General features: G+C 35.6%; 2 protein-coding genes and 1 pseudogene across 3 annotated transcripts; 1 reads left to right on the top strand and 2 right to left on the bottom strand.

Annotated features, from left to right (window-relative positions):
* Positions 1-295: 295 nt before the first annotated feature.
* Positions 296-1067, bottom strand: LOC147938159 (putative cysteine protease RDL3 pseudogene; annotated as a pseudogene).
* Positions 418-2140, bottom strand: LOC104712027 (putative cysteine protease RDL3). 2 transcript variants are annotated; one of them, XM_087467513.1, is made up of 4 exons: positions 1521-2140; positions 1192-1430; positions 930-1067; positions 418-818 (listed from the first exon to the last, which is right to left on the bottom strand). In XM_087467513.1, exons 1-2 carry the CDS (start codon positions 1963-1965, stop codon positions 1366-1368), a joined length of 510 nt encoding a protein of 169 aa, XP_087323639.1. In that variant the 5' UTR covers positions 1966-2140; the 3' UTR covers positions 418-818; positions 930-1067; positions 1192-1365. The 2 variants fall into 2 exon arrangements, with proteins under 2 accessions (XP_087323639.1, XP_087323638.1); XM_087467512.1 differs by having other exon boundaries at positions 940-1067.
* A 10345-nt stretch (positions 2141-12485) lies between these two features.
* On the top strand, positions 12486-17230 carry LOC147938158 (uncharacterized). The gene is made up of 5 exons (XM_087465505.1): positions 12486-13031; positions 13137-13578; positions 13759-14262; positions 15565-15826; positions 15874-17230. Exons 1-5 carry the CDS (start codon positions 12486-12488, stop codon positions 17228-17230), a joined length of 3111 nt encoding a protein of 1036 aa, XP_087321631.1.
* Positions 17231-19012: the final 1782 nt, after the last annotated feature.

Raw genomic sequence — 19012 nt, 5'->3', positions numbered from 1 at the left:
TTGATGTAATCAATAACTACCGCAAATACATCTCTATATTGTCAGCAGAGTAGCTGAGCTATGTCAAGTTATTACAATAAACATGAAGAACCTTAAAATAATCCCGAAAAAAACTCCTTGAGAGGATTGGCTTGCTAATAAATGTTGCAGCAAGATAAAAAGGTTTGGAAGGCAAGAAAGCTAGGATTCTAAAGAACTAAAATGAGAGCTTAGTTCAAAGTGAGAGGTTTGAGAACTGAGACAATCTTGTTTTGTTTGCTTTAAAAAAAAAACTAAGAAGAAACAACTAACAATTCTACTTATACAACTGAAACCATTAAGATCAACTTTAGAAAATAAAGACCATCCCATCGTTATCATTATTATAGACTAACAGAAGCTAAAACTCAAGTACTTGGCAAAAGCAGAAAGAACAAATAAAACGAAGCTCAATGTATGATAGTAGGCGCTGCATCACTAAAAAGGTAACAACACAGACCCTTGTGGATCGAGCTTGAACACCAATAAAGTCTATCTCAAAGCAAGGCCAAACTAATTAACTGAAAAGCAAATAAAAGAAGCAATTTAAACACACTTGGGGACAACAAATCAGATGAAGAATTCCACATGATTGGGTATACAGGCGCCATTGCGACAGAACACTTCTCGGTTGGTTCATGGAAGTTACGTTGGAGCCTAAGGTATCCGCCTTCTCCCCATCCTGGTCCCCATGAATTACGAATAAGCCAGTAGTCTCCTTCATCTGATGATGTTCCATAGCCCACGATTATTACATTATGGTCTCCACCTAAGTTACTACAGGGTCCTTTATACACACCCTGAGGAAAAACACAAGAAAACCAAAACGAAAATATGATCACAAGTTAGTGTTGGGTTTTAAAGATTAAAAAATCAAGCATTTTGGTGCCAGCAATGTCAATTGAAATTACTGATGTGTACTCGCTCATGTTTGCTGCTGATATCATAACAGTAATAGGCTGATGAGCAACATCTTTCTTCAAAGACATCTCATCATTTACAGGAACAACCTCACGACCATTAATGGTAACAACACAAGTGGTAGGCATCTTGATAATGAAAACAGAGATGAAAAAAAGATTAGTTGAAATGCTAAAGACAAATTGGTAGAATCAAGTTACCCAAAATTGAGTCTAAAATAAAAGATCGTCATCTATGTTTGGTTTTACAAACCTCAATGGCCTTGCACGCTGCAGTATCATTGCCAGTGTAAGGATAAACTTCATTTGTTACTATACCATCGTTGCTAACAATGAAGTCAAAAGCCCATACTGCTCCACCTCCAATACATCCAAAGTTGTCGGTCCTGTCACAGTCAAGGAGTTCTTGTTCCGACAAAGATATCAATTATCCGGTTGTGATCTGGTTTATACTTTCCACCGCTCCAGTCGCCGCAAACGCCCAACAGCCTCCTACATGTTTATCAATCGCTAATTATATCTCAACCACACAATGGCAATATAAAATCAAAATAATAATACCAAGAAAATTGAAAATCATACCACAGTCTCCTTGTGTTTTAACTCGTGGAACCACTGCTCCTCTCTTTCTCCAATCCACTTCATCAGGCAAAATATCTCCTTCCCTGTACTGATACATCTCCGCTACATCTGATACGCTCTTCTTTTCCATCTTCCCTCCTAAGTAATTAGATCGAAACTCATCAGCTGTCAGGTCCGAAAACTGGTTCAACCCACGTTGGTAACTGTGGTTCGGATCCGAGTTGTGTTCTTTAATGCGCTTCAAGTTGTCTTTGAAGACTATGAACCGTCTCTCCTTCTCTCTGATACCGTAATAGTTCTTCCCATTCTCCACAAGCCATTGCTCGTACATTGTCCACTTTGCTTCATTCTGATGCAACTCTTTTGCTGTGACGACGCCGAGAGACAAGGAAATTAGTAACACTGAGAGGGTCAAAATAGCTATGGTTATCAAGCTTATCGCCATTGCTCTTTTCGCTTTTCTCTTTCAATTTTGTTTTCTTTTTCCAGTACATGTTTCTGCAAATGTTAAGTCAAAATATGTATAGAATATAACATTTTTTTGTTGTTGGGAGAAGTGGGCGAGAAAAATGTAAAAAGATAGTCGGATAGATGTGTTTCTTTGTACCTCCTGGCTAGCATCATATTTTATTATACTACATCTATACTTCTAAGATTTTTTCACTAACCACTCCAAGTCAATAATTTCTCTCACGGGAAAGCAAACTCAAAAAAGCTTTCCAGATTTTAGCCACCTAGTAAAAATAAGACAACTATACCCTGTAACTGATCAATTAGACTTTAGTTTCATTACCCAACTGATGTGCTGAAATTCTGTTTGATTAAAACTAATTATATGGGGACAAACCAACCGTTGCACTGTTTCAATTTATATTTTTTAAAAATTCTATTACAGTAAAAAGTAACTCGTCGTTGTCGAAAGAAACAATAAACGGCGGAAGCGATTTTGGTTGTCCGATTTGGTGGTCGAACACCGTTTCGAAGAACCCGCAGATTTGAATTAGTTGTGTAGATCTGCAAGAAGTAGAAGAAGAAGTCCAAGAAGAAGGAGACCGAGAAGAATCTGACCGAGAAGAAGAAGAAGAGGAAGAGATTGAAGGTTCGCGACAAAGTAGCTTCATTGGGTATTACATTACCGGAGTAGATTAAGAAGGTAAGTGATTGGATTGATTTTCCCATTTGATTGAAAGGAGATTGCCACCGAAATCCTACATTCGCGAGATCCAAAAATACAATTTGGGGGAATTGTTTTGATTAAAAAGTTTTTGAATTCTCTAAATAATTATGTATTTGGGGCGGGTAAGAAAGTAGAACCGTAATTGTGTACAAATTGGAAATTTGGTAGACATTGGAATTTGGGTTCATAGTTCTTGTGTACGTATAAACTAATATGTACTAAATTGTTCTTCGTAGGTTGGCTCTGGAAGAACAAGAGAATGTTTCTCCAAGGATTTTGGTTTTACCGCGGAGGTTATTTGCTCTTGACCATTACCCTCTCGAAACCAAGATCAATGCGTATTCTAAACCGGAGTATCTTGCTACAATAGCAAAGGTGCTGAATGGAACAACATAAATGGAAAACTTTTTAAAGTCTCCATTTGGGCAGCTTTTTCGCATCCCTGCGAACAAGGCTTCATTCTCAGAGAAGCTTATCCATGGATTAGTTTGCCGTCAGTTGGTGACCAAAAAACGGCATGATATGTGGATTATTTTTGGTGGTCATCCAATAAAGTTTGGATTACAAGAATTTGCTGACAGGTCTGGAATATGGAAAATATCCAAAAAAGAGAGATGTGAACGCAGTGGTTAAAAAGGAAGAAGGATGTAAGACTGTTTGGAAGACACTATTCGGGAAAAAAAGGAACTAACAATTGCCGACTTGGTTCAGATGTTGGAGACTGAAGAGAAGAATATGTGGAAGAAATTTGCTTTGTCGCTGATAATAATAGTCGATGGTGTACTCACATGTGTTACTCAGCCAGTCAAACCTACTTCCAAAACAGTGGAGATGACCAAGAATACCCATGGGGAAGGTTGTTATTTGAACGGACGTTGGAGACTATTACAGAGTTTAATTGTCCTGCAGATCTTGACAGATTAGTGAATAGTTGCAAGCGACGGTCAATAGCTGTTCATGGATTTTCTCTTGCACTCCAACTGCTGGCATTTGAAACTGTCCCATCACTTGCAAAATTAATACCGTCTGACAAAGACGATCAAACATTTACTCAAAGAACGATCCATAATTTGGCTAAACTGCCCCCAATCCGGACAGCAAGCATCTTCGCATGTGAGGCCGCTAAAGAGGTATGTACATGGTTGATATAATACATACACATGTGATAGAAAAGTTTAAGTTATCTAATTGGTGTATATTTTCTTATACATGTATCATTTTATAGGTGGTTATTAGCCGGATGGTCGAATCAGCGGAGCATTGTTCTCATGGATCATTCTCCTGGCGTGATGAGGAGGAAGACCATTAAGTTGAGAACATTGAAAAGCTCATTAATGCTTAATGCTGGCCACAAATGGGATGAGGCAATATGGGAGGGAGGTGATGATGATTGCCCAAAACAGATACGACCTGAAGAGAAAGGTATGTTGACAATTGTATTATGGTTTGAAAGTGATCTTAAAATCTTATGCCAAGCAATATCATTTATGAAGTGATATTCGGTTATTGGTGTTATAGTTACAGGTGGATGTAACAAGAGAAAACAAGGAGAAACATCAACAACTGAAAATAAGAAACCGAAGATATCAACGGCAGCTAATGTGGCAGTGGATGATACTCCCAATAGTGATCAAGCTTTGGAGGATGAGCGATTTGAAAGGTATGCGGTTGAACTCAGTCGGTTCTTCAGGAAGCAAGAAGCACTGCTAAAGGAAATAGATGCAAACATGAAGAGCTTCGTCCATATAGAGATAAGAGCTGCACTATTGGAGGTTAAAGGAAACGGACTATGGGGAACCTTCTGCTGGTACCAAGATGGGTTCAGAGAAGAAGTCAAAGCTACAGGTAAAACAGAAAAAGTGGGAAAAGGTTGAAGTTTCGAAGAATGAGTTCATTAATGGTTAGAAAAAAAGAAGAGAGAAGGTTCCTACCATGGGAGTTGGTGACACTGCTAAGGTTGCTATGACCACTAAAATCAGTGTTGTATGATTTTCACATCTTATATATGTTAAATTTTGTTGTTCTCGTTTGTTTGCACATGATGTTGGAAATGTTGATGGTTTGAAGGATGATAAACATGGTGAACATTCTGTGAGTGATGATGGAGCAGTTGGACCCCAACTAATGGACGACATCAATTTTACTGTTGGTGTTTGTGTTTATGAATAAAGCTTTTGGATATGACCGTCGTCATCAAACATTTTTGTAACCTCCTCTTTCATTTATTTTCTCTATTGTAGGATACAACACATAGTCCTGCTGCTGGGTGGGAAGCCGATGATGACGATTATGACATGCACCAGCCTACTCCGGACGATGGATCTATTGTACGTACACTAATTTTAGTAATTTTGTGTACGTATTATAAAAATATGGATTGTGAAATTCGTATACGTCCCATGTAGCTAATGTACGTACACATATTTTATATGTTATAAGAACGTTCGAGATCATTGTTGCCCAGATGATGTCGGTGGTGAAGATGTGTTTGGTTGTGAGCTATCACCCACTAAATCAGTATCCAATGTAAGTATTTGACATTATATGTTCATTATAATTAGGTGTATTCTTATAACTTGGTACACCTTTGTTTGTGTAGAATTTGCTGCAACTGAATACATCACTAATAAATGAGGAAGCTGATGAGCGGTGTAACAAAATGGTTTCTGATGAAGAAAACATCAGAGCATCTCCATCTGTAAGTTTCTTAAATATTCGATTATTTGTTTATCTCCTGCGATGGTTTACTAAGTATGACCTCTGTACCATCCTCAACAAACATTCGGTACCATATACGTATAACCAACGTTTCATTATTTTGAATAGGTGGATGGGCAAGAACTGCATCAGGAAGGTGAAACAGTGGAGGGGTTTAACACTACCGAAGGACCTGTAGAAAATGAAACTACAGTGAAGCTGAAATCCAAGTAAGTGTTTAAACCATGTGATTTCGAATACTTGGTATACCCACATATAGTTTGTACTTAGTAAGTTTAATGTGTATATATATGAACCAATGTGCGTACATTGTATTAGGCTGAAGGGGACGTAATACATAAGGAATGTGAATCAGTGGTGGGTTGTAACAAAACTGAAGGAACTGTAGAAAATGAAACTACAGTTGAAGCTGAAGTCCAAGTACGTGTCTAATTCCTGATAATTTTGACTATTTGGTATACCAACATATAGTGTGTACTTAGTAAGTTTATTGTGTATATATATATATATATGAATTTATGTACGTACATGGTATTAGGGCGAAGCGAAAGTAATACTTAAGGAAGGTGAATCAGTGGAGGGTTGTAAATAAACTGAAGGACTTGTAGAATATGAAACTATAGTCCAAGTAAGTGTCTAATCCATGTGATTTCTATTATTTGGTATACCCACATGCATTGTGTACTTAGTAAGTTTATTTCATGTGTATGTATATATGTATCTATGTACATACATGATATTAGGGCGAAGCAGAAGCAATACATAAGGAAAGCGATATCGAGGAGGGTTGTAAAGAACCAACATATCTGCTAGATAACAGTCAGGGATGGAAGTGTTTCCCAGTGCAGCACATAAACTGGTGACTCGGTCAGTTATTATTGTCGATGAGTCAGCCTGGGAAGAAACGATGATCATCAACCTACCTGAGAATCTCCCATCCCTTCCCATAGTGATAAAAGCTGGATCTGTTTCATACGACCGATGGAAGTTATTGATCATGGAAATACGAAAAATTCACCAAGTTGATTAAACAGGATGATGTGTAAGTGTTATATATTTTATTCGGATTGCATAATTTGTATCTGTCTACTCATATTAATTTTGTAATTGGTTACCATATTGTTTAGGATACACAACCTCTTTGGATTCCGCAAGGCAGATAACCTCTTCTTCTCCAATATTATATTGCCTAAAGAATGGGTCCAAACTTTGGTAATTATTTTATTTTACGAACACTATTCAGGAAGTTTACACTATACGTATATTTGTGACTGGTGTGATTTAAAACTGAGTTCGGTTTAACTACATCTACAGCACATGGAAATGATGGCCCTAATGCTATGGCAAAAGAACGAACAAGAATTGATAAAACGAAGGAGCATCATTGTTGACTCTGTTCTCTTTTACGAGTTGACGAGAAGGTTCCATGTTTTCTCCAACACCTTGAAGAAAGAGAATTTCGTATGGGACAACATCCTCATTAACATCGTCAATGGAGAATGGATGCACCACGAACCAAGGTTGAAGTGGCTTGAAGATGTTGATGTTGTATATGCTCCAATGAACTGCAAACTAGAGCATTGGGTCGGAGTGGTCATAATCTTAAAACCAGGATTGTATCCATTTATGATCCTTTGCTCATTTTCACCAGAGAGTTTGTTGTCAAGACCCGGATGCAGCCCGTAATTGAGATGATACCGTTCCTACTTCACTCAATAATTGACATCAATTACCCTCTCGCTTCATTTACCTTTTCCAGGGTGAAGCCTTTAGGTCAAAACGAGAGGATGGGAGATTGTGGACCTTTTGCTATGAAGTTTTTAGAACTGTTAAGCATGGGTTATCTGGAGACTGACTGCTTGAGAATCAGCGACAATGATATTGATAATTTCCGTATGAAGTACGCGAAGGACGTCTATGAACATGGGGATTGGGCCGATAGTCTAAATAGCCATTAACCCTTCCTTGTTGTATTACATATTATCACGTCGTTAATTCATATGTGCCGAAACCGTTTGTTAGGATGATTCAAGTTTGTTGACTTAAATTTTATGTTTAATTCCTTCCCTCAAGAACGACCATTATATATATGTTGCCTATGTACGTAGGTTCCAACTATGTACGTACTTAGTGTGCTTTTTCCGAAAGAACTATTACAACATCCACCAAACTACATTTAGTGGTTTGATGTCACCTCTCTATCTTGTCAAGCACTTATATCATTTACCATTTAAATCGAACCACAAATTCCCCAACCACATCAACAACTGAGTCTTATTTAAGATTGAACTATGTACACATAATTCTTATATTCTCATAAGAATGATGAGTAACCCAGATCGTCCTAACGATGTGTTGGCGAAAATAGCTAAGTTGATAGCAGCCAAATACTAGTGGTACCTGCAGTCACTTCTACGTGCTGGAAAAAGAGGCAGAAAAATTGTTTACCATCCTGACGTGTTGAAAGAGGCCAACATCTTGAACCTCTGTAGTGACCCTGATGACATAAAGTTAGCTGGTCGACACAGGAAATTTTTTGAAAGGTGCATTGAAGCCAGAAACCCGACGGCCATATATTTTGAAGGCCTTTGTCTTGAGACACAAGTCGATGATATTGACGGAGCACTAAAGTTATTACATCGTAACATCACATGCCGACGCAACCCTTGCAGCTGCTATGTTGTGCATTTGTAATTGGTGCATAATTATATTGATCTAAATATTTACGTTAGTTTCTATGGGAAAAATATATAAAACTAACACCAATATTCTCACAGACGTATTAGTAATATCCAACTTATATTAACTTTTGCTATTAATATAAGGGAGATTTACATTGAGACACACTTTTTATGAAAGTAAGTTCATTTGACACACTTTATGTTCATGGGACACTTTTTTGCCAACTTTTCCACTGTTCACATAATTTCTAGACTATTTTAATCCTCATCATATAAATTGAGGTATAACTAGAGAGAGAAAAACAGTTGTATTACAGTCCCTCCGACTTTAACTAAAAAATTGATCCAACAGCTAGAAATGAGTGTGGACCACAACATAAGTCTAACTAATAAATGTGAAAAGTAGATTTGAAAGGATTTGTCATAAATAATAAGAACTATTTGATTGAACCTATTAGGGCATGTTTATAGGGAGATCAGTTTAGGATGTTCTTAGAGTATAAATATTGTGAAAATAATGTAAGATCAGTAGTTAAGAACTTTTGTTAAAAAGTTAGTTATTGGGAGAACATGTTTAAGATCTTAATATTTAATAATATAATATTCTTATAGAATTTAAGAATGTTTAATAAATACATAGATTAATGTTTAATAAAAAATTTAAGAATGTTTAATACTATTTAATAATATAATGTTTATTAATATTCTTAAACATATTACAATTATAAAAGTTTATAAAATAACATTTTAATTGCAAACTTATAAAATTTTTACTAAAATTCAAAATACAATGTCATATTTTTATGAAACAAAAAAAAACATTGTAAATAAAATTTTTTAAAAAAAAACAAACAAACATATTACTTAATTAATTAAACAAGACAAACATTTTATTTAATTAATACATAGATTAATGTCCAAATTTATTCCATATATTCTCAACCAATTCGAGAGAGACACTTCACCCAAGATCAGGCCCAAGAACAGTTCTAGAATAAGATCAATGAGCCTGATCTTAAGTCCACTATTCAATTATTTTCATTTTAAAAAGACCTAAGAACACCCCATCTGATCTCCCTATAAACATGGCCTTAGTTAAAATTCAATAGACAAGATTTTCTATCACATTTTCTTTTTCTATTCTTCACTTTTTTTACTCCTACTCTCTTTGTAATCACTTTATTTAATTATTATGACATATTTTTTTGATTTTATTTTTAGTATTCATTATAATTTTATTTTTTCTACATTTTGAGATACATTTTACTATATTTAAAATGAATAATTATAATACATATTATCCAATTATAGTTGAATATTTGTTGATTGTTATGTGGATGCTAAAAATGTCTTATATGTAGATACTTATTTGTGGATACTATACTTATTCTAAAATCAAGTCTACATGGACAATGAGTTATACACTTCCACTAAAAACTGCTTATGTTTTGGTGAAGTAGTCATTGTTAACTATCATAAAATGTTAACCTCATCATATCCCCAAAAAACCTAAGCATGAAATCGTTCATCATATCATATCATAAACTCTAAACCAAAAACCTCTAAGCCCTAAACCCTCAACTTTAAGTTAGGCCAAATTTTTGACTACTTGCATTACATTCTTTATAAATTTTCAAATTCGTTGATGTTTTTCGCGATTATGTGGATGGTTAACATGCATAGATTGATAATTATTTTTGGATGACCAGATAAAAAACAATATGAATACCTAATTAATCAAACAACTTGTGGTTTGGTAGAGTAGTCATGATTAACTATCAATCAATTTTAATCTTTCATGTCCATAAAATCAAGTCCACATGGATGAGTTATACACGTCAACTAAAAACTACTTGTGTTTTGGTGAAGTAGTCATTGTTAACTATCAAACAATTTTAAGCTCATCATATCCCCTAAAATCTAAGCATGAAGCCATTCATTATATCCTATACTAAACCTCAAACCCTAAACCCTAAACCTCTAAACCCTAAATCCTGAACCATCAACCTTAAACGCTAAACCCTAAACCCTAACGTTAAATCCTAAACCGTAAAGTCTAAACCATAAAGCCTAAATCCTAAACTTTAGACCTTAACTTTAGATCATAAACCATAATCATATATTTAATTTCATAACAGTTTTAACAAATGTAGCCAAATCTGAAAAATCTTTTACTAGAAAACATGAAATTGACCTACCCCAACCAGTAAACCTTAAACCTTAAATTATGCCAAATTTTTGACTTCTTGCATTATATTCTTTATAAATTTCCAAATTTATTGATGTTGTTCACTATTATGTGGATGATTAACATGCATAGATGGATACTTATTTTTGGATGATCAGAGAAAAAAACATATGAATGCCTAATTAATTAAAAAATTTGTATCCCCTAAAAACCTAAGCATGAAACTTATACTAAATCCTAAACCCTAAATCCTAATAAACTATAAACATAAATTTAATTCCATAGCAATTTTAACAAATGTAGTCAAATCTAAAGATTTTTTACTAGAAAACATGAAATTGACCTACCCCAACCTTTAAATCCTGAACTTTAAATTAGGCTAAATTTTTGACTTCTTGTATTAGATTATTTATAAAATTTCCAAATTTATTGATGTTGTTCTTAACTGGTGGTAAAGAAAGATTTAAAACTTATATTACTAGTTTTTGTGCTAGAAACACTTTGAAACCGGCGCCTCAATCCTTGGAGCTTAAGAGAAATATTTCATTGAAAAAACTCTCTAACGAAGTGTTAACTAGAATTATACATCTAAACATGTCCACATGTTCATGATTTGTATGACATAATGCACAATTTTGTTTATTTCATCTAGAAATTTTTTTTGCTTTTCTCTAACAAAAATTATATATTTTTGTACCTACACTTTCCAACTAGCAAAAATTATATATTTATTTAAACAATGAAAGAGAGAGAAGATAATGAAAAAGAAACATGTGAATTGGGTAACTAGAAGGTAAGACAGCATGTGTGAGAATGATATCATGGAGGGATGGAGATGAATTGAGCAGTGGCGGATCCAATGTCAAAAACTATGTGGGGCACTAAAGAAGGAATTTGTTAAGGAGAAAGAATAAAATGGAAAACAAGTGCTGATGAGGGGGTTTGAATCCTGCTCCTCAAACACAATTTAAGGCACCCTTCTCCAAATGAGCTAGCAGATACTATATTTTAAGGGCAAGTTCAAAGATTATTAAAAAGGAGTGTGGGGCACGTGCTCCACCCCTTTAGCTGTAGATCCGCCCCTGGAATTGAGTATCTAGAGCTTCCTTTTTTTTTGTGGTGAAGATGTTCATTAGAGAGAGAGAAAGAGAGTGATGAAGATGATGGATCTAAAAATTAAGAAATTATAAAAGAAAAGAAAAAATAAAAGATATTGTGAGGTTTGTTGAACAAAAGATGTGGTTAGGATGATATTTTTGTTTTTTATTGAGTATTATTGTGTGCATAAAAAGAATTGGTTGGGAAAGAGGTGGTTTAGTTAAATGGTGTTTTTGACAATTCAATCTAAGAAGTGTGATATTGTGATATTAAAGTTTCAAAAAGTGTGCTATTGTGATAATAAAGTTTCAAAAAGTGTGCTAGATTACAATATTTCCTTAATATAAGCTTTTTTTTACCAAACAAAAGTGGTTCCATAGTTAACTGTAGTGATATAATAATCAATTTAACGATATTCAAGTCTACAAAGAAGGCTAAGAAGCAATGTATGGGTGAAAGCAAATATATCATTTGGTATTAAGTATTAACCGGTAACAATGTGTAGCCGTGTAGGATATTAAACTAACATGATCGAAATCTATTTCAAGCAACATATTTTAATCAGAGTTTGATGAAGAAAATATTTTGAAATTTCATTTATAAATTGTTAATTGTTTACGAATATAGAAAAATAAAATTTAATATATTTTTTGGTTGTTTATAAAGTTTCTGTTTAGAAAGCAGGGTCAATTTCTTTTTATGTTTAATTTCCTTTATTGGTTTTAAAAATTACATTTGAATGGTTTTGTGTATCTTGTAAAAATTTAATAATATAATATAATTAATTTTTCATGTTAAAAAAGTAAATAATAATTATTTACCAAGATTATATATCCGCAAACTGATTCCGATTTGAAAGTTTCCCTTTTTTGGACTTAGAAAACTCCATCTCATCTAGAGTATTTTATCCTATCAAACAAATATCTTAGTTGAAAAACACCTTTTCTCTGTTTGTTTCCCACCTCGTTATGTCCAAATCCTGTATACTCTGGTTTTTAATATGAGTTATTTTGTGTTTTTCCTTAGTTCTTCAGTTCCATCTTCCGCCGCTGAGTTTTAATTTAGCTTTCAAAGGTCCAATTAATCATCACCCAGATACTGCCATGTCTTCTTCGATAGATACTCTGATCAAAGCTATGTCGCTAGAAGAAGCTGATGAACCCTTCATCTTGCCGGACCTTTCTCAGTTCTCATCGAGAGATACTAATTCAATGAGTCTAATGGGAAGACTTCTTAATCCCGACTGTCAAAACGTCTCGGATATTGTCCTCGATATGCCAAGGAAGTGGCTCATCTATGATCGGGTTAGGGGAGTTGCTCTCTCGAAAGATAAGTTCCAATTCATCTTCAAATATGAACAGGATTTGGAAAAGATTCTCAATTTGGGAGCGCATACGTATAATCAATGGTCTCTTCTGCTACAAAGATGGGTTGAAATGCCTCCACCGAATTATCTTCAATCAACTCCGATTTGGGTACAAATTCGCAATATCCCAGTTAATCACCATACAAAGGAAGCTATTATGGTCTTTGCAGAGTTTGCAGGTCCAGTCACCCAAGTAGAGTATGATCCTTCAATATCTCAAAATAAGGACTTTGTGAGCGTTGAGATTCACTTTGATATTTCGAAATCCCTTCGGCGATCCAAAGTAATAAATCTTCCTTCTGGCGAAGCAATTACAATCCTTTACGACTATGAACGGATCTAGAAGAGATGCTACTTTTGCCAACATCTCACACACGAACGCGAAAAGTGTCCTTTGTTCTTACAAAAGCAAAAAGAACTCAAAGGGAAAGATAAGCTTAACCTTGTTCATGACAGGTCTACGGTTCTATCCTCCCTCAACTTTCCAGATATGAATATGCAAGTCGAATCGGAAATTCCTCCTCCACTCGAAAAGATTAACACTCCAGCCTTGCCTTTTCTACTTGCAGAATCAAATGAAAATCTTCTTGAACCTCTCGACAAGAGTTGTCCAGAAGAAGAAGAAGCAATCTATTATGAGAATCTTTCTTCACCGACCTCCTCACATCCGACTACAAATCACTTACCTGAAGCGGATCATCTTTTTGAGGTCCCAATGGAATCTTCGTACGTATTTCATGTTGTTAACTCTGAAGCGGGTACCTCTGGGACATCAAAGAAAAATTCCAACTACAAAAGGACTTCTTTGAAGCCAACAAGAATTAAACGAGGTACTCTCAAGTCTTATCCCCAAATTCATTTTGAGTTATCTTTAAATTCAGAATCAAAGCTCTCGGGTAAAAGGAAAGCTAGCCTAGAAGGCAATAATAATTACAAAGTGGCTAAAACCACAAATCATAAGATGGTCCCAATGGAGGGACCGTCTGAAATCTAATGAGCCTTCTAAGTAGGATTGGGACGGTCCCAAGACTTGACAATTCCTAGACTCAAGGAAATGCGTAAAGAACATTTCCCTGAGATCTTGTTTCTGATGGAAACTATGAATAGTAGTAATGTGATGATAGATATGCAGGAGTGGTTAGGCTATGATAGAGTGTTTACTATCATCTCTATAGGAAAGAGTGGAGGTTTGGCTTTATTTTGGGAAAACAGTGTAGATATCACCTTTCAGTTCACAGATAAGCATCTTCTAGATTTTCATGTACAGTTTGGTTCTACAGACTTCTTTGTATCGTGTGTATATGGAGATCCCTTGTTTACATCAAGACCTTTAGTTTGGGAGAAACTGATGCGTATTGGTATTACAAGAAAAGAAAGATGGTGTATGTTAGGAGATTTTAATGAAATTCTGAATAATGGAGAGAAATTGGGCGGACCTAGAAGAAGTGAAGCCTCTTTCTTACCTCTTACTGATATGCTAAGAAGTTGTGATATGACTGAATTACCCTCTTATGGTAATAGCTTCACTTGGGGAGGAAGGAGAAATGATTTGTGGTTCCAGATTAAATTGGATAGATGTTTTGGGAATAAAAACTGGTTCCATTTATTTCCAGCTTCTAATCAGAAATTTCTAGAGAAGAGAGGCTCATATCATAGGCCAGTCCTAGTTAAACTCTTGTCCTCAAATAGTCCTTATAGAGGAAATTTCAGATTTGATAAGAGACTGTAAAATAAGCCCCGGGTAAAAGAAGCTATATCCTCAGCTTGGACTATCAACAATTTGTCTTCAGTTTCGGATAAGCTTCGCAGCTGCAAGAAAGCTTTGAGTATCTGGAAAAAGGAAAACTCCTTAAACTCTCTTGATAAGATAAATCAGATACATATAGCTTTGGAACAGGAACAATCATCTGATTATCCTTCCTCTTATCAAGTTCATTGCCTTAAGAATCAGTTGATTGTAGCCCATATAGAGGAAGAAACTTATTGGAGTTAGCAAAATCGTGAGAAATGGCTACAGGAAGGCGACTGTAATACCAAATTTTTTCATGCCTCAGTCCAAACCAATAGATCAAGAAACAGAATTCAAGCTTTGATAGATAGTAAGGGTAACACTCAAAAATCAGAAGCTTCCAAGGGTGAAGTTGTGATTTCTTACTTCAATGAATTATTCAAGTCAACTAATCCACAAAATTTTGACTGGTTATTTCATGACTTCCAATTAAAAGTTACCACTCCTATGAATGAAACCTTAATAAGTCCAGTGACTAGTGGAGAGATAAAGAAAGCAGTATTTTCAATCAACCCTACTAAAGCACCAGGAGCATATGGTATGACAGGTCTCTTTTTCAAAAATATTGGGACATCATAGGCCCCCAGGTTACTTTTGAAGTTCAGAGCTTCTTTCTTAATGGTTCCTTTCCTTCTGAATGGAATTATACTCAGCTTTACCTTATCCCTAAAATCAGGAATTCCAAGTTAATGTCAGGCCTATTAGCTTATGTTCTATCCTTTATAAGATCATATCTAAGATTTTAGCCTCAAGACTGCGCCTATACCAGTTTTAGTATCCCCAGCCCAGTCTGCCTTTGTCTCTAAAAGATTAATCTCTCATAACATATCTTTTGCTCATGAATTGGTACATGCTCTAAGAACTCATCCTTCAATTTCTTCTGAATATATGGCAATAAAATCAGATATGTCCAAAGCTTTTGACAGACTGGAATGAAATTATCTTAGAGGGTTGCTTTTTGCATTAGGATTTCACCAAAAATGGATTCACTGGATTATGTTTTGTGTGTCTACTGTTACATATTCAGTATTGCTAAATGAGCAATCTTTTGGGATAATAACTCCTCATAGAGGTTTGAGACAAGGTGATCCAATATCTCCCTTTCTCTTTGTGCTTTGTACGGAAGGCGTTACACATATGTTGAATAGAGCTGCAAATGCAGGAACAATTCAAGGAATTCAGTTTTCTCCTCAAGGACCCTCTATTCACCATCTTTTATCCTCTTTAATTGTAAAGCTTCTCTTTATCAAGTTGAAGTTCTCCAGAGATTCTTACAATCTTATGGAGAGGTAACCGATCAAAGGATTAATGTGCATAAATCCTCAATAACTTTCAGCTCTAATGTGGATCACCAAACTCAGGAAGCTATTAAGAGGTTAACAGGAATTCATCAGGAAGGAGGAGCTGGTACATACTTAGGTCTTCCAGAGTGTTTTAGCAGTTCTAAAGTCGATATGGTGGATTATATTTTTGACAGACTAAAATCAAGGCTTCCAGGCTGGTTCGAGCGCACCTTATCTCTTGGAGGTAAAGAAATCCTTCTGAAAGCAATAGCAATGGCTCTACCTGTTTATGCAATGAAGTGTTTCAAGCTGCCTATAACTACTTGTGAAAAAATCACCTCTGCAATGTCTAATTTTTGGTGGAATTCATTGGAACACAAGAGAAAGATACACTGGATAAGTTGGGAGAAGTTATGCTTAACAAAAGAGCAAGGAGGGATAGGATTCAAGGATTTGCAAGCTTTTAATCAAGCATTATTATCTAAACAAGCATGGAGGATTATCCAATACCCTAACAGCCTTTTTGCTCAAGTCATGAAAAGCAGATACTTTGTCAACAATGAATTTTTATCGGCAGTAATGGGCTATCGTCCTTCTTATATCTGGAGAAGTGTTATACATGGTAGAGTACTTCTGTTGAAAGGAATCAAAAGAATGATTGGTAATGGTCATAATACTTATGTCTGGGCAGATCCATGGCTCTTTGATGAAAGAAGAAGAATTCCCTTAATGAAAAATATTTTCACTAATTTGGACTTGAAGGTAACTGATCTAATTGACTTCTCTCTCAAAAACTGGAACCGAGAAGTATTAGAGGAATTGTTCTATCCAAGAGATGTGAGTCTTATCTTATCAAGCAAACCAGTGATATCAAGATCTGATTTTTGGAGTTGGCATTATACTAAAAGTGGAGATTACTCAGTCAAAATAGGGTATGCTCTAGCTTGTCAATCGAATAAGCAAGAATTGATCTCTGAAGCTGAAGCACGACCCTCGCTCAATGACTTAAAATCTCAGGTGTTGTCAATTCAATCTTCTCCAAAAATTAAAAATTTTATATGGCGAGCATTAAACAGAGCAATAGCGGTTGCAGACATGTTAGAAAGCAGAGGTCTGAGTAAAGACATAAGATGTCAATTTTGTGGACTTGAAAGAGAATCCACCAAACATGTTCTATTCTCCTGCTCTATTGCTAGGCAAGTTTGGGCCCTATTGGAATTCCCTTCCCCTGAAGGAGGCTTTGATATCGACTCTGAATACACGAACTTATCCTACTTACTATCTATAGAAAAGAATCAGAATACCCCTCTCTATATCAGAAGGAGATTTCCTTGGATACTCTGGTATCTCTGGAAACATAGGAATGACTTCTTTTTTGAAGGAAAATCAAAGGATCTAATGGCAAAATAAGAGAGGAAACAACTTTGTGGTTTAATGCTCAAGGTATTGAAGATCGTTATGCTAGTTCTAAAGTGTTTGACAGAGGGAAAGATCGGATAGACTGGATCAATCCACCTAAGTCCTGGTTTAAATGGAATATAGGGATGGCCTGGTGTAAACATACAAGAATAGGTGGATTTTCCTGGGTTGTAAGGGATTGGACAGGCAACGTTAAGCTTCATAGTCGACGGTCATTCTCTAACATTCCAAGCTTGTTGGATTCTAAATTTCACAGTATTCTATGGACTATAGACAGCATGGCGAGTCACAAAATTAATCAAGTAATCTTCTCTGGTGAAGCATTTGAAGTGATCAATGCAGTTAACTATCCTCAAGAATGGCCAGCATTTCAATTTCAAGCTTCGGAACTAAGAAGAAGTCTCTGTTTTATAAAGAACTGGAAAATGGAGATTGCACCATCTCACTCCAATAAAGGTGCTTCCTTTATTGCTCATAGTGTACTACAAAATAATTTTTTTCAGTCCTATGTAGCTTTGGGTGCTCCTAAGTGGCTTAAACCTCTTTTTGATTTAGAAGGGAGGATTCACTGATAAGTCGGTCTAAGGGTTCGAGGATTTTGGCTTTTGTTTGCATTATACTCGTAAGTATTTAGATTTTCACTAAGGGAAGAGGTTCGATTGACAGTTCTTTGTCTTATCTGTAGAAATTTTACTATCGATAGTTGACTTTCTCTTTTTCTCTCTTCAATTATCTTCTTTTCTTCTTATCTCGTTTATTCCAACCTTTTTGTTTCAACTGCAGTTGATTTTTACTTCTTGAACCTGCAGTTTGGATAGGATTTGTAGTTTTTAAAGGTTTTTCATACCCTTTACTTCTCGTTTCTTAACCCTCTTTTGCCTCACTATATAAAGAACCTTTCCAGAGTTTTTAAAAACTCATCGTCCTCCCTTAAACACATAAAGAGAAGAAAAAAAAGAGTCTAATGGAGAAAGAATTGTGGGACGACCTTCAGTACTTAGCTTTAGGACGAGATGACCCAGAACTTTTAATTCCAAACTCAGATTATAAAGAAGTTTTAGCTAGCAATAGGTTAAGTTTGATTGCCAGACCACTTAATCCAGTGGACCAGAACTTATTTGAAGTAGCTGACAATCTCCCAACAGCTTCGGGTCTCTCATCGTCTGTTCATGGTCGAGTCTTGGATGATCGTTTTATCCAGTTTTGTTTCCAATCTGAAAGAGACTTGGAATCAGTCCTACGACGTCAAGCATGGAGTTTTAATAGATGGTTTGTTGCACTGCAAAGATGGGATGACCTACCAAGATTGGACTTCTTAACATCCATAGATCTTTGGGTTCAGATACGAGGGGTTTCGTTACCTTACATTTCTGCCAAAACTTTTTGCAGGATAGCTAGATCCTTAGGAGACTTTGTGGAGTTAGACTTTGAAGAATCAGTTACAAACCAAGTTTCATATATCAGAGTGAAAATTAAGGTTTCTATAACTGATCGTTTCAGGTTCTTTAGAAGGGTGAGGTTTCAATTGGATGATAGAGCTATGCTTGGGTTTCAGTATGAGAAGATGGAAAAAATATGTACTAACTGCTGCAGAATTATGCATCCATCTTCAAGGTGTTCTTTTGAACCGATCAATCCCAATCCTTTCAACAATCACCGTAATCGGGAACAACAAAGACTAGATGAAGAGTTTGAAGCAGCAGAACCGGGCCCTATTTCACAACCATCAAGCCCAGTCGCTCAAGTTCCGGTCATCAACAAGGTGATACAACA

The sequence above is a fragment of the Camelina sativa genome, chromosome 9, assembly GCF_030686135.1.
Source record: "Camelina sativa cultivar CO46 ecotype springtype chromosome 9, ASM3068613v1".
NCBI lineage: Eukaryota > Viridiplantae > Streptophyta > Magnoliopsida > Brassicales > Brassicaceae > Camelina > Camelina sativa.
The sequence above is the reverse complement of the archived record's forward strand: the minus strand, read 5'-3'. Positions and strand labels throughout refer to the sequence as shown.